The 16,540-nt window shown below is 32.0% G+C and overlaps 3 protein-coding genes across 5 annotated transcripts; 1 reads left to right on the top strand and 2 right to left on the bottom strand.

The window, feature by feature from the left end:
• Positions 1-315: 315 nt before the first annotated feature.
• LOC114419411 (ycf20-like protein) lies at positions 316-3,858 on the bottom strand. Of its 3 annotated transcripts, none has more exons than XM_028385064.1 (3): positions 3,527-3,706; positions 1,681-1,897; positions 316-1,019 (listed from the first exon to the last, which is right to left on the bottom strand). In XM_028385064.1, exons 2-3 carry the CDS (start codon positions 1,860-1,862, stop codon positions 575-577), a joined length of 627 nt encoding a protein of 208 aa, XP_028240865.1. In that variant the 5' UTR covers positions 1,863-1,897; positions 3,527-3,706; the 3' UTR covers positions 316-574. The 3 variants fall into 3 exon arrangements, with proteins under 3 accessions (XP_028240865.1, XP_028240866.1, XP_028240864.1); XM_028385065.1 differs by having other exon boundaries at positions 3,562-3,700; XM_028385063.1 differs by lacking the exon at positions 3,527-3,706 and adding an exon at positions 3,740-3,858 and having other exon boundaries at positions 326-1,019.
• A 108-nt stretch (positions 3,859-3,966) lies between these two features.
• Positions 3,967-6,292, top strand: LOC114419414 (magnesium-dependent phosphatase 1-like). Its single transcript, XM_028385067.1, has 4 exons — positions 3,967-4,113; positions 4,752-4,923; positions 5,623-5,739; positions 5,941-6,292. Exons 1-4 carry the CDS (start codon positions 4,001-4,003, stop codon positions 6,070-6,072), a joined length of 534 nt encoding a protein of 177 aa, XP_028240868.1. The 5' UTR covers positions 3,967-4,000; the 3' UTR covers positions 6,073-6,292.
• Positions 6,149-10,307, bottom strand: LOC114419412. Its single transcript, XM_028385066.1, has 6 exons — positions 9,963-10,307; positions 9,777-9,872; positions 9,624-9,664; positions 8,569-8,686; positions 7,924-8,004; positions 6,149-7,392 (listed from the first exon to the last, which is right to left on the bottom strand). Exons 1-6 carry the CDS (start codon positions 10,155-10,157, stop codon positions 7,336-7,338), a joined length of 588 nt encoding a protein of 195 aa, XP_028240867.1. The 5' UTR covers positions 10,158-10,307; the 3' UTR covers positions 6,149-7,335.
• Positions 10,308-16,540: the final 6,233 nt, after the last annotated feature.

The following is a 16,540-nucleotide window of genomic DNA, read 5'->3' on the forward strand; positions in this document are numbered from 1 at the left end:
AATGTTCAATTATATAACTGATAAAAGTTTAGCAAAGTCATCATGCTGTCTTCATTATTCTAGTTTCCAATCAGGTCACCAGGAATTGAGTCCTAAAATTCCGTACTCTGAATTCACATTGCATACAACTTACCAGCACTACTCCAATGAATCAATAGCATCTGCTGACATATATTAAGAAAGAACAAATAGAGAGACACTACCTATACTACTTTGTATTTACAACCCAGCACAAGTATAATTTTATTAGCTCCAGTGACTCCCAATAAATTCTTTCCCTCTTAAACAGTGAAACTCAGACCACCAGTACAAATGTACAAACAAATTAATGTAACAGTTTCTCCTTCACCAAGCACATGCAAAATGGTGCACTGTGCAGTGTGCACAGAGCCATAAAGTCATTAAGCAATCGTCATATATACTATTCACATACTACAATTACATGTACACCACTAGTATAGAACTATAAGGTAGCAATAGAAGAAGACTACGGTCAAAATTATGGCTTAACAGAGTTTTATGACATACAACAAAAAATTGAAAAGACAAAACAAGGACAAGATTTTGCGGGTTCTTAGCTTCCCAACTTAAAAGCATCTACAAAGAGACCTAAACATATGCCAGCTTTCCAGTAGTTCACCAGCACTAGAAAAGACTGCAACCTCCCAGTCCTCGCGGTAGGTAGCTTTCTATATATTAGCATGCCAATCCCCTCAATTGCAGCCACCACAACACCAGCAACCAGAACATCCCAATCACCGGTTTGCCCAAGGATTGTAGCTAGTGCATTTGCCGTGTAGAAACCCAAAAGTAGCAGGAATACTTTCAAAGGGATGTTCTTTCTAGCTGAGTTCAGCTTTTCTAGAAGTTGTCTGCCACCTGCAGTCAATATCCTACCCAATCGAGTACCACCGAGATTGGAACTGGCTTCGTTGAAGCTTTGTTGGTCACCATTTCCAGACACTCCACCTGTGTTCAATGCAAAAGCTATTTTCCACCCAGCTCTTCTTCCCAGGAAACTGAAGCAAGGTAATGAAAAACATTTGATATTGCATGGATATAGAAATCGGCATATGATTCCCTTAATAGTAAGATTGAGAAACACCCAATAGGTCCAGTCAATTAAAAATGCGATCAATTAGACTTGTAAAGGCATATGCTTATTTCTAGCAACCTATATCATGCAAAAAAGAAATATTTTCTTGGAAACAAAGGAGTGACAATAATATATGAATTAGGTTAGGTGAAAAAAAAATTTACACCATGGGAAGCATGCATGAGTTCCATTTTCGGGTTTTTAACATAAGAGTTGCTAACAAATAATATCAATGATTTATACATAACAGTGATAACCAAAGTTTTTTTTCCCACTGAGGTCATCTACAACCTATATCAATCAAACAATGCCATTGTATTCTGTTAAAAAACAATTTTTCATTTTTCATAGAAGCCATTTAAATCTAAACCAATTCTAATAATAGCAAAATCCAAAGTCTTTCTTGGTCTTCCTCTACCTGTAATTATTAGTCTATTCTTAATTTAATCAACTGTCCTAACTGAGGCTTCATTCTCTTCTCACATGATCAAAGAATCATTTTATGTGAAGCGAAAAAATAATCTAATGAAAATTCACCCATAATTTTGGACCAAGGGACAAAATTTTAGAATAAGTTCAATTACCAGCTCTGAGCAAAAGGTGAAGATTTCATGCAAGCTTTTAGAGTTAGCCCGTTAAAATTTGGCTCACAGCAACAGCTGTGGATTCTGGAAGTTGCAAGGTTGACACATGACTTTTCAGAGCTTTCATTCTCTGTAATTGATAATCTCCAGTTCAGAGTCATAGTTCCCATTTGACAAGCCATGTATTAAGAAGTTAAAGTGCTTTCAAGCTCCTAATCTGCACAAGTCCAAAGTCTTGAGAAGTTATATGTACAGCTTCATATAATGCATCATCCATTAGACCACAAATCAACATGAGTTAAACTTAAAACTAGAATATATAGGATTAGTTTTACGGCATAATACCAAGGGGGTTGTAATTGGCAGTCACAGACCTCTTAAATTGTATTCACAATAAGATGGTTATTAAACGAGGCAATTGCATATAAATAATATTCATGTATGTAGAGAATGGAGCGGAACTTCTAAGGGCCCAGACCTAAACAAGTATCTGCATATTATTTTAATTACTAATATGTCACGCGAACTTTTATTTTAATTGATATACATGTTACACTAACTCTGCCTAGGGCTCATAGTCATTCCCAAGCCCAGGTAAAGATGGAGGATTGTGTTAGGCTCCTCGACAAGCAATGTAAAACTTGCCAAAAGCCCAAATATGGATCACTCATGATGGATACTTACTAATACTAAGTCATTACTTTGAAGGCACATGCTCTATGGCTCGAATATAGTTTTAAATGAGCTAGAGCCACCGTATGGGGCCTATCAACGTCCAAATGTAGTGTTAAATGAGCAAAGTTCCTCATATTTTCTGGATGGATGTAAGTAAAGAAGCAAGTCCAGGAGAGTTGATTAGGTTTAGTACTTGGAATATCGATACTTTGATGAGTAAGTCATTAGAGGTGGCGAACACCATAATAAGGAGAAGGATTAACATAATGTGTCTTCAAGAAACTGAATAGGTTGGAGAAAAAGCTAAAGAGCTAGACAATACAGGATTTAAACTTTGGTTCACCGATAAAGTTAGAGGAAAGAATGGAACGGGTATTATTGTAGGCAAGAAATGGAAGAAAAATATGGTGGACGCTAAATGAAGAGAAAGATCTTATCTTTAAAACTTATTGGTTACACACGAAACTATCAATATCATCAATGCTTATGGCTTATACACAACTAGGATCAGAAACACTTTTGAAAGAAAAGCTTTGGGAGGATTTAGAGGGGTTGGTTCAAGGCATTCTACAAGAAGAAAAGATTCCCATAGGAAGTGATCTAAATTGTGCTATCATCTTGTACTTTTATCATGACAGCAGCAAAATTTAGGAGATTTTTGCAGGTTTCTACACTTCAGAAGATTTATGGCTAGGCTTCAAGAGGACTGTTGTAACTTGTAACAGCCCTAGATCAGTACTATGAGTATAACAAGAGAATAATAAGGAGGGATCATGCTTACAGGTGGTGAGGTTTCAAGTTAGCAACATCAATGTACATTCTATAATGTTCTAAGCCCACCACTGTATCAAGATTATATTGAGAAAACAGATTATCAGATATATTGAGATGTTTGCATTTGCTTTTCTCAAGCTCAAATGCAGATTATGACGATGAGCAGAACAAGAAATGGGCAACACAAGCAATTACAAACGTAGTTACTAGTTTAAAAGTAAACTTCCATATTAGAACTTTTAGAAACTGCCAGCATAATAAACGAAACAATATGTCGGAAGTGAATAATAGTTTATAAACAGTACTCCCGAGGCATTCAACAATTACAAGAAAACAAACAAAAGCCACCAATTGAAAAACAATAATTACATGTAAAGAAACAAGTAATTATACTTGCCCTAAAAGGCTCGTAAGGGTATATGTATATCCAACCTCCATTGAATTTAAAAGTACATCACAACACTAACATCAATACCCAAAACGAAAAAATGGGTCAAATGAAATGGCCAAAAATTGTAGTGGGTTGAAGATCAGAGATTGTGTTGTGGTTGGTAGCCATAGCAATGAGTATGAGAAGAAAAAGAAGAAATAGAGTGTTAGTGAGCGTTACCTTGACCAAGAGAAGCACGTGACAGGAGGCACCCGAGCCTGTAGAAATGTAAACAAAAACCTTGCGTTTATTATCCGATGCCACCACTCTCAATTCGGGTCAAACCACTTTATCCGAACCGGTTATATCGGGTCCGATAAATTTTAATTAATTTAGAAAAAACCCTGTTCAATCAAAATACAAATAAATAAAATGATGATATGATTTCATTGGAAGAATATAAAAGAACCATTAACCCATCATCCAGTTGGAGAGATAACAATGGAGGACGTAGAACGGGTGAAGGCCGAGGCACTGCAAATAATGGGAGTATTTTCACTGCTCCCAAGGCTCGTCGTTTTCGATCTCGATTACACTCTCTGGCCTTTCTACTGGTACATACATCATTCACTTTTTTAGGATAATCCGAAAATGAAAAAATCAAATTTAGTTTCGGAATCTACAAGAAATAGGACAGATTCATATTTCATCTTTTAATATTAATTTGAATTTTTATCTTTTATAACACAAGTCCTTATGTCATTGTCTTGTACTTTAAGGATTAAAATAAATATTTATCTAATGATTTATTACTTTACCCATCTTTTTTATCATTAGATATTCAAAGTAATCTATCATGTTTGATTGTTTAAATGAGTTATTTATCACAAATTTATAAGTTTTATGATGTCACATAAATTAAAAACTTCATACAAATATATTTCTAATGCTAAAGTTTTAGAACGAGTGTTTAACTTGAATCACATTAAATGTTACAAATGAAAAATAGTTCATTGGTAAGAATGAGTAAGTGCTTATATAAGCAAGAAGCATATGTTGAAGATGCTCTTAGTAGTTAATTTTTATTAGTAGAAGGTATTCGAATTCACAATTTTTTTTCTTCAATTATTATTAAGCTAATCTTATAACTGCAGTGCTTATCATAATAATTTAGTCTATATTCATAATACTATGGTGTTTGATAAGATAATTTTAGCATCTGATGAAGAAGCAAGTTTGATTAATATTTCAGTGAGTGCCGGTCGAAGCACGACACGCCTTCTCTGTTTCCACATTCAAGAGGGATATTGCATGCACTCAAACAGGAGAGGATTGATGTTGCCATTGCTTCCAAGTCGCCAACTCCCGACATCGCAACAACGTATCTTGACAAACTCAGCATCAGGTCAATGTTTGCTGCCGAGGTCTGTCATGTTGCTCAATCACACTCTTTCTTTATTTACTTTTTTTATGAAGAAGAAAAAAAACACTGGTTTTGTTTCATGTAGTGGTTGGGTTGTGCCATGTTTTTATCCTTCTGTTGCATTAAAAGGAGATTGACTGATGAATATTGCAACAAGTAAAATATACCGGATTCGGTTTCGAATATAAGAAGAAAAATATCTTGAGTGTTGGTTTTAAATATCAGCAAATTTTAATTAATTTTAATTCATAATGAGACCATCTCCAAAGTACTTTTCATTGAATAGGATTTTAATTCCAATAACTTCTTCTGATTCTTAATATCATATTTCAATTAAGAAAATAACTTACTATTTTTTAATTGAAAGTAATGCTATAGCCCCCATCTTTTTGAGTTTGTCCTTAGTTGCAAATCTATTTTGAAAGATAAGCCAAAGCCTAAAAGGAAACTCGAGCGAGATGTTAAATTTGTGCCAAAACAGAATAGCCTAACTTACCGTAGGAGAGATATGAATGAATATCGTGATAAATAGAATATATTGCAGGGCAGTAAGAAAAGAAAACCCTGTGATTGTCTTAAAATCATTCAAAGTTCCTGTGTTGAATTTTGCGGATGAAATATTTACACACTCTTTTACGGCAAATGATTGCAATCAGATTAACGTGTTGACCAAATTTAAGTATTCTTTCTGATTGTTCAGGAAATATTTTACACCTGGAAGGACAAAACTGAGCATTTTCAGAGAATTCATTCAAAGACTGGGGTCCCCTATAACTCTATGCTCTTCTTTGACGATGATAATAATAACATCCCAGGGGTAATTAAGTGTGCGCCTGTAGATTTTTTATTTTACTTTTCTTAAATTCTCTTGCCAATTATTGCTTCACATTTTCAACTGAGTCCTTAATTGAATGGTTGGATTATATAGAATTATAAGTGTGAATTTGCCCTGTTTGGTTAGAAGAAGGATTATCAATTTATTATATATATGTAACATGATTTGTGGTGGCCATCACAGGCCTCAGAACTTGGAGTGACAAGCATTTTGGTTAGAAATGGGGTAAATCTTGGAGCATTCAGAGACGGCCTCACAAAATTTTCTCAAAACAAGGATGCATCAAAGAAGAACAGACCGAAAAGGCCCAAGTAATACTCTCAGAAGGAAGATACTCTCAACGATGATGCTGAAATTGAATATCCTACTGAAATTTCTCTCTGTGTATTTATTCAGAACCACATCGATTGACGATTTCAAATCTGTTGCCTCTATTACTCCCAATTCCCAGGAGGAAAATTTAAGTGTACCTGGAGCATTTTTAATATGAAAGTTAAATGTTTATCTACTATAATAAGAATCTCAACAAAGCAAACAGAAATAGCTTACATAGTACTACGAGAAGCCAAATATGATACATAAGATATAATATTGAAGTTGAGAATTTAGATTTCAACTGAGTAAACAAATTCAGACAATTTGGTTTACTGTAAAAGTGCACAAATAAAGATGCATGCTTTTATCTTAGGATTTGGTTTAGAGCTTAACTCAAACTCACAAAATTGGCTTGTAAGATAATAATTGCACAAGCCTTATAAGGACTATATTGATCATATCTTTTGTTTTGTTGATGTGAGATTTCAGCATTGCCCATAGATGATTATTTATAGGACATGGTTGAAAATTTCCAATGATTACCCTGAAGGTAGAACTCCACTTTTTTCTCTTATTGACACATTGCACTTGTCCCTCGTACAATAGCCAAGGATAAAGTTATTAAAAAGAAAATGCAAGATGCATTTGTTCTTGAATTAAATAGAAGACCGTTTTTAAGAGTTTTTTCCTGTCTTGAGTTCAATGTTGAGATTCACGCGTCTGAAAGAAAAAAATTGTTGGGAAGGACCTTCACTTTAGCGCTTGATCACACATTGAGATATTAGTTTCATACTTATTCAGTGAATACGTACCCCCGGACACTAAGAACAAAAAACTGGATGATAATGACAACGTTCTACACAAAATTCTAATATCAGTTCTCATATGATCCTTAGATGTAACATTAGTGAATTAATATGATCTACGTTCAAAATACCTTGAACCAATCACAGAATCAAAATTTAACTTTTACAACAGAAACTGCTCTTACAAACTGAAGAGTTAATTATATAACGTCTGTAATAATTGAATTCAAGCCTCTATAAAATCTGAGACAATTTTAAATATTGCTTTATATATTTACAAACAACAGGCCAAATAGCCTAGCTTTAATGGCTAACATTACATCTAAGAACATAACCCAATAGTTACAAAGAATGAACATGCAATTTTGTAAGCAATACTAACATAAACAGAGATTCATAGGTTTGCAGTAGACTTATCTTCACTGCAGATTAATTTCAGCGCTACGCTCAAAATGTTTTAAACTCTATCAGCAAGCAGTAGTTGTTCAAGCTCCTCTCTGCGGCGTTCCAACTCCTGGATGCGTCCATAAAAGCAAGTAAATAAAGCAGGTTTTCTTGATTAAAAAACATGTATTGTAGACAAGATCAGCTGGAGATAAGAAGTTGCTGAGAGAAATAAGAGTCTTAATCCTCTCAGTTAAGATTGAAAACAAGCCCATGCTATAGATCTTTGTACCCAATCTCCACCAATGATGATGGACATGAAAAGGAAGAGGAGCACTGTTGCAATATGACTACAACAATCTAACATGAAAAGATGAAAACCTTTTCAGTTAGGCGGTCCTTTACATTTTTCAATTCATACAGTAACTGTTCACAGCCTTCCAGAATTTGAAAATACCAACATCTGATTCAGACTGATAATATTATTCCATCTTCAATTACCAGGATTGATATATCAAAAGAAAATCTAAGATCTCTATAGCATGTAATCATGCAAAGCATGATGTCAAAATTAGATCTTCATTATGTCATTGCAACTAAGGAACCACAAATAATAGACGTAAATCAGATCAAATCATAACATTTGAAAATAGCAGCATACCTCCAGATCCTTGGTTGCTTGCTCTCTTGTAATCTCTTGCTTCTGGCGGGCACGTTTAAGAAAACCAATGCACAGGATACCCTTCATTGAGGATAGAAGAAATTAATACAATGAAAGCAAAATTAATGCCAGCTTGTCTTTCAATACCCATTTCCAAGTAGAAAATCATTATTAGAAAATTCATTGGGGAAAATCATTGGGAAAAAAGAGAGTAAAGAGTGAGAATAATCTATTAGAATATAATTTTAATTGTGTCCAACAAAATGCATATCAAACATGGACAGTGGGAACTGAGAACTGAAATAAAATACCAAGATTGTTGGGCAATAGAACATTATCTGCAACTGCAAGATATCCTAGGATGAAAAGTATTCAGGAAAAAGGAAATAGAAAGAAAACGAATCGTTTAAGTCATTTGACCTCACTCTGATGATACTGTATTAACTATCCATTATTTTGCCAAGTCGACAGAAAAATTATAAATTTTAAAGTTAATATACTTGCATAAAGAATGAAAACAAAAATCAAATTGTGTTGAATTGTTATTACCTATAACTATGAACATACCATTTTATGCATAGCATTTAAATTGAAGTAACAAAGACATTATATGACTAAATAGTTTGTTCTCTTCAATGATCTTACTGAAACAACATAAACAACGCCACAGCCAAGTAGCAAATAACTCGCTATGCTCTGAAGAAGAAAGAGGTCCCTTCGGTCTCCAATATAGTCAGGAAATGCCCTTGTCATGACTGCAGCACTGTACAAATAAAACCGCCATTGAGAAACTAAACCACAAAGTTTATGTATCATGAAGAAAACAAAAAACATACTAAGTAGTATTTACTTTCACAATATTTTGTTTTATTCTAAATACTAGTTCCCAATCCCAACTAACAACGCACTACTAACATTTACTTACTAGTGGCCATTGCTTCCTTATACAACATGCAATTAAACTAAGTAGCTAACACTATTGCTGTTTGAACTTTACAACTAAATATCTAATATTAAAACTGATTTTGTTAACCATTGACCAAGGGCTCCAGTTAAGAAAAGAAGAAAAAAAAAAGGCATTGATAGTGTGTTTAGATTCAATTCAATTTTCACATAATCAATTCCAATTCCATGTTGAAAGCCAAAGCAACAAATAGTAGCTTACACTTTTTCAATTTTTCACTTTGATTTTGGGAGCCAGAGTTGATTCTGGTAGCTATCCAAACACACTATTAGTATAGTGTGTATTAAATTAAGTAAGGAAAAGTATTTAATAATACCAAGGAGTTGATTATGTGGACCAAGATAAGGTCTCGCATCTAACATGTCATTTGAACCCCTACTTGTTTCCTTGGGTAAGGTAAATGTAAATACATTTTTTAAGCATTATTTAAGCTCAGAAACTTTCTGCCTTAGACCAAGGCCACATTCCCTCCACCTAATTTGATTTTATAATAAAAACATCCACCACTTCAAAATTAATTTTAACCAAAATCAATTTTGTCAACACTCATCCAAACACATGCTTAATAAGGTGTGTTTACTATTAGTTACATTTTTTTATCATATGCTGGGAACGCACTATTAACATTTTTTTTATCAAATGATTATGAGATCACATGATTTAACAGGTAAGTTAAATTAGAGCGTAGTGGAAGTAAGCATCATATAATTTAGAGTAAATCGAAAGGAACGCGTACAAGATCTGCAGCATACCCCTGGCAGCCCAATACTCCAAAACCTGTAAAGGACCATTCAATTATATCATAACGGAGCATGCGAAACAGCACGAGTGTTAAAAGAGCCTTATGTTTAGGAACGGAGGCAGTAATAAGTAAGCGAAAACGGAAAACCTTGGAGAACTTTAAGATGAAGCTCCATTCGGTCTCGGCGAGGACCACGAAAGCCGCCACGAGGACCGCGTAACACCGGAATATGCCGTCGAAAATCTGAAACCAACTCAAATTAGACGGTAACGGAAAGTGATAAGCGGAGATTGTAGATTTAGAGAGAGAGAGAGAGAGAGAGAGAGGTATTACGTCAGATGCGTGTTTGAAGGAACGGACGGCGGAGAGGAAGTTGACGGCGATGCAGAGAATGGCGGCGAGAGAGGTGAAAAAGCTGAAGCACCTGCACGCTACCAGGAACGGGTCTGTTCTGTTTCTTATTGTGCTCGACGACGACGTCGTCGAGGGGGCCGCGTTCTGTTCCACTACGTCGCCGTTTCGAGACATTTTATCGACGAACGCTGGTTATCGGAGGCAACACGAGATGAGGGTGGAGAACGCGAAGAGGAATCTGATTTATTTTCTCGCATTTGCGTTTGCTTTTGCTCTTTTCTCTGCTTCGATATCTGTGTCTGAGTTTGCATTCCAATGGGAACAACACGTGGCGGTTGAAACATTGGAATTAACCCTCTCTTACAAATGCTTTCTTATTCTGACACCTTTTTTTTTAATTTACACCCTAATATTTTCGTTAAGAGCAATTTTTTATAAAAAAATTTAATAATTAATATCCTTAAGACATTAATTAAAAAAATTAAAATATATATTTATTATGTAAATTATAAAAAAACTTAAAGCAAGACTCCCTAAATGCCTTTTTTTATTGGTAAATTATTAGTTTGTTAGTAGTAGAAATTGAACCGCCATTTTTTTCTTTTTTTAACACTCTTTACAAATCACATTGAAATGAGAAGGATATAGAGATTGTGTAGGTATGAAACTCTAGAGTTAAGGATAACTTAAAAGAGTTAATTGGTATTACCTATACCAATAAGATGCATCTATTTTTTTGATAACTTATCACTTAAAAACTTCACAGTTAAACATGTATTGACTTTGAAATATTATGGAATGGGTGACCTTCTAGAAAGTTTTAAGAAAGTGTGTGAGTGAAAACAAAGCACGCTGAAAAATCTCGTATTGATTTGTGGAGACAATTATTAATACTAGAAGTAGCCGAAGCAGATTGTTGAGGTCTTGAAATGATTATCTATGGAGGATTTTGATCGGTGGAAGTTTCTAACCAACAAGAAAATTGAGTAAAGTGTCATCGTGTAAAGCGTCATATAGTATGAGTCATCGGGATGTCAATAAACAAGGGCGTCACATTCTTTCCTTCTTTCTTAACCACTTAACCAACCTTATATCTTCCTAAATGTTGTCTCTAACTTTTAATAAACTCATGTCTAGGGATAAAATGGTATTTATTAGCTCTGTTTTAATCTTTGTTTTGATCTAAGTCACTTAGTTTAACTTGCCAAGGGATTGAGAGTTAAACTAAGTGATTTAGGTCTTTCTATTAGAGGAATCTTGATTGGGGTACTTTGTGGATTAGGGTAACACTTGAATGAGTATTGAGTAGTGAAAAATCTATTGCATCAAAAGTGGTTTAGTAAGGCTAAGTATCCAACAACTTCACATATTCAGCACTAGCCTTGTTTTTGTCTTCTAAGTGTATGTGTTTTTGCTTTTGTAGTTATGCCTTGTTTTGACTTATTATTTAATGCTTGTTGATTTTATGTTACTTTTAGTTTCAAAAACCACTTAATCAATTATTTCCATTGCTTAGAATTTGGTTGCACAAAACTATTTTGTACAAACGAAATCCTTATGGGCACGACACTCGATCTTACCGTGTATTTACTACTTGCACGATTTGGTTCACTTGTTAATTGATTAATAGAATCCCTCTAAGGCTTGTGATAGCATAAAACATAAGAACTTGATCTCTTTTGATTACGCAAGTGACAATAATGAAAATCTTTCGATTACGCAAGTGGCTTATAAAAAAGTCATGCACTTCACAATTTTGTGTATCCTAATAATAAAAAATTATTTTTTAATCTATTAATCAATGTCTTAAGGGCACTGATTAACATTTGTTTGTTTTAAAATACATGGACCAAAATTAGAAATTGAGTGAAATAGGAAGACCAAAGTTGTATTTAAGTCAAAATAGTTTTGGCTTAAATATGTTTTTTGAATTCTTCAAACTTTGATTATTTTTTTTCACAAATTAAAAATACTTTTTAACCCCACAATTTGAAAATACTATTTTTCTTCCCTCCTCGTTGATGTCATTAAAGGCACTACACATATGACAAATAGTGCCTTTTTTATCATGAGAATTTAGTTTAGTAACTTAATTTTTAAATATGAATTTTAGCTATTTTAAACTATTAGAATCAAGTAAACCAAACACAAAGTTAAAAACCTAAGTGCATATCCTCCATCCCTACAATCTTAAAACTCAAATTGAAATCTACACAATCAATCTCCAGACATAAAATTTCCAAACACCAAACTTCACTTCTTTTCCCACCTTGTTCCCCTTGTAGCACTCTCCCCTAACAAGCATCGTGCTTTCGCATTCCTCAAACTCAACTTCATTGACTCACTCAAATATGACAGCACTAAACCAACTTGTCTCTTGCTCATCATGACCTCTAATTTTGGCAGAGCCTAAAAAGGACACTACATCTAGAGGAAGGTGAAGACAACGAGGAGGATGAGAACAACTTGTAACACAAATATTAACTTAAAGTTTTTTTTTAGAGAGATTGATGTAGTTACACATCAAAGAGATTGTTAAACTTCACATATTACCTTCAGGCATACACAACTTTATTTGAGTTTGTCGTATCACCCGAAATGGATGAACTATTTGAGAAGGCAATTCAACATTATAGGACTTTCTACAAGCATGTGCGGCGAATCACATGAAAATTTTGAATGAAGTTTACCTTTGTTAGAATTCACCAAAAGCAATCATTTTCTTGTTGGAATTCAGCTAGAACAAAAAATTTCGATTGAGCATAAGAATATATGGCATCGTATAAAGTTTTGTATGGGAGAAGATTTAGGACACCATTATGCTGGTACCAACATATTTTAAAACAATTTTCAATTTAAGTGTTGTTCTATTAGTATAGTTAGGAATAAAACCTTTGCTATATGCTTAAAGAATCCAAATTATTAAATCACTTATGGCACACATTATAGGTTTTTTTTTGTGCTTTTAATTTCATAAGAAAAACAAACTTTGCTAATGTCAATATATTTTTCCCTACTTGTCATTTTATTTTAAATAGTTTTCTAAAACCTAAATTAAAACAAAACTTAATGGATTGACACTCATAAAATCTTGTGCAAATCACATTCATTTTATTGAGAAATGTGAGTATTTGATTGTTTACCTCTCTTACTCAAAATATATAGTTTAGTATATTTAACTCGTTAAACTAAATTATATTTTTCTTCACTAAAAAAAGGATGTAAGTATTACATTGTCATCCTTTTTATGTTCAAATATAAAATTTAGTCTATTTAAAATGAGATAATTAGTTTTAAATAAATTCAAAACTCAATTCCTTTTAATAAAAAAAATTATCTTAAAAGGATTTTTAAAATTAAAAAATTAAATAATTTTTATCTTAATTTCAGTTAATTTTTCAGACATATATAGCCTAACTAGCAAAACTTTTTAAAACTTTAACACCATTAGGGAGAAGAGATATGCTTCGTTTTTTTTTTTTTTGTTGAATTAGAAGAGATATGCTTGAAGCCTGGTGAATTATTATCAACATTACAATTATTAAATAATTCACGATAAATTCAACTTTTTACGCACATCATATAGCAAGGTTAATGTGTTGGCTTCCTAATTACTGAGTCATAATTGACAATCACCACGGACAAGGTTGGATTGCCAAACACGTAGTAATAAGTAAAATACTAGGTTTTATTTTTGTTATAATTAATAAAGCTAAAATTAGTACCTGTGCGTCGCACACAAATAGTATATCTATATCTTATTGTTATTGTTATAATAATTTTAAACTTTTATATTTTATAAAAATATTTTAAGAATAATAATTATATTACAATGTGTGATATTTTTATTATGTCCATTTTTTCTTATAATATTATTTTGTTACCATTTAAAATTTTATACTATTATTATATGAAAAAATAGGGTAAAATAATTTTATAATATTATTCAATAAAAAATAATTATATAGAATAAGTTTATTAACTTTTAAGATTACTTTAAAAGTTATAAAAATATAATCTTGTAATCTTTAATTGATTGATGGTGTAATTATTTTTTATCTATCATCGATAGTCATTAAATTCTAATAATATTATTATTGTAGTGGAAATTAAATTATTTCTCTTAAAATATAATATAAACCATGCTTGCGTAAATATACAAATTCTAGAATAATAAATAAGCTTGTATGTAGATACTGAAAATATAATGAAGAGTTTAAAAAATAAAAGAAACGAAATGGAAATTGTTATATATGAAATTAGCCTTTTAAACTTAAAATATTATTTTTGTGTTTAAAATACTTATTTAATATTACTAAACTTTAACGTATTATTTTATTTTTGGCTATTGTTTTTATTTTATAATGTTATCTTATTTTTGTTTTCTGATTATTAACTTTTATTTGTTATATTTTTTTGTCTGATTTGATAAATTCTTCTATGATTTTTTAATGATTACAGTCATATCTAACTTTTTTTATATTTTAGTATCTTTCTAATTTATATTTATGTCAATGTTGATAATTTTTAATTTAAATTATTTTATATTTTTCTTCTTTTTTTAATTCAGATAGGATTTATGTTGGCAAAATGCTCCAAAGATGTATTATGTGATGATGAAACTCAAGTCCTTCTTTACAAATTCAATGTGTGTTGCCAACTGAGTTACACTCATTAGATAAAAATAAAAATTCATTTAAAATAAATAAAAATATTAAATATATTTCATTATTTCTTAACCTACACACATATCAAGTAAAATAAACATTTAAAAAGGATAAATACATATTTTGGTTCTTGAAAGTATAAAGCGATGACAGATTGACTCCTAAAATGTATAAAATTCGAATTTAGTCTTCAATGTGCAAAATGTGCGTCATATTTCTCCTATCATCAAATTTGTGAGACAATTGTGTTATCAAGTTGTAATGTTCAATCACCAATTTGATAATAAATTATATTTTTTTGAGAATTAATTTGACATTAAATTACAAAGTCCATAGCAAGAACTAAATTCAAACTTTTCATTTTTCAAGGACCAATTTGTTACTGACTTACACTTTTAGGGATCAAAATAAGTATTTACCCTTTACAAATAACAAAACTTACACACTTTTTGTTTGGATAAATACTCATTTTCGTTATTGAATTGGTTAGCGCTAACAATTAGGGCAGTGAAAGATGAAAAATTGAAATTTTGTCCTTGAATGTGTAAAAAATATGACTTTTGATGTCTTATTCGCTTGAGACAAAAATATGACTACTTTATGAATAACCCTAGTTGTTGGTTTTGTGATAACTGAGAACTGCCACCTATGCTCCAATACATAAAGCACACGAAGCTATTGATTATAGCAGTTCCATTCATCATTGCTTTATGTTAAAAAAAAAGGCTACTAAGAAATATTTATTCACGGGTGAGTCAAGCTCTTCTATTATAATTCATGGTTTCTCTTAGCTATATGGTTTATGCAGGGGAAGAGATCAAGCTTCAAGAAATAATGAATGATCTTATCAAAACACAAATGCATATCTCCCCTAGAATTTTAATTGTACTTTTATTCATCATTGTAGAAATTAAAAATTAGTCCTATCGTTAGTTTTCTCCGTTAACTCAAACGACAGTGCCAACGTGACTCTTAAGGCGATGATGTGGCATCTAATGGTTTCCACGTGTCCACCATGTGGTTGTCATGTATTATCTATGTGGTTGTCACATGTCAAAAAATTGATTTTTCAAATTGATCTTTGAACTTAACCACTTAGTGTCCTTGAACTAAACTATGTACTATCGTTTTAGTCCTAGAAATTATTTTTGAATTTTTAATCAAGTTTCACACTGTCACACTGCATATAAATTAGTTTCATATTTATAATATAATTTAAATGGTAGAATTGCAACAACAATAAAAGTGATAAAATATGGCAATTTCTATGCTAATAATTCATGCAACATGACACTTGATTGAAAATTTGAAAACACTTTCAAGGACCAAAATACAAGTATTTGTTAAGTTTAAAAACCAAAATGTCAATAAATTGTTAAACTCATGACTAAAATGATAGTAAACGGTTAACTTCAAAAATCAAATTGAAAAGTCAATTCTTTTGACTCATGACAACCACATAAATGACACGTGATCATCACGCACGGGTGACATGTGATAATAGTAAGCTACCATATCATCATTAGGGACGTTATGTAAGCACGCCAGTTTCATTAGATGTAGAAAATTTAATGGTAACATAAATTTCTTGTACTTTTTACACATTTTAAAATAAAATACTAATTTTACATCTGTTAGATACTTAATTGCCAGCAAGAAAAGTATATTTACCCTTTTTGTTTTGAAGAAAAACCTTGCACATAGTTTTTTTTTTTTTTTTGGTGAGAACCTTGCACATAGGAGACATAGATAGAACTTGCAAAGTTCCAATAACGGTTAATATTCTTTATTTATTTAGGACATTGTGTTTGGTGGCATTGAATCCAGATAGGACAATCACTTTGTAATTTACTATTATTACTTATATAATGGTTCCATTTCAAAAGGGCA

The sequence above is a fragment of the Glycine soja genome, chromosome 7 (assembly GCF_004193775.1).
Source record: "Glycine soja cultivar W05 chromosome 7, ASM419377v2, whole genome shotgun sequence".
Taxonomy (NCBI): Eukaryota; Viridiplantae; Streptophyta; class Magnoliopsida; order Fabales; family Fabaceae; genus Glycine; species Glycine soja.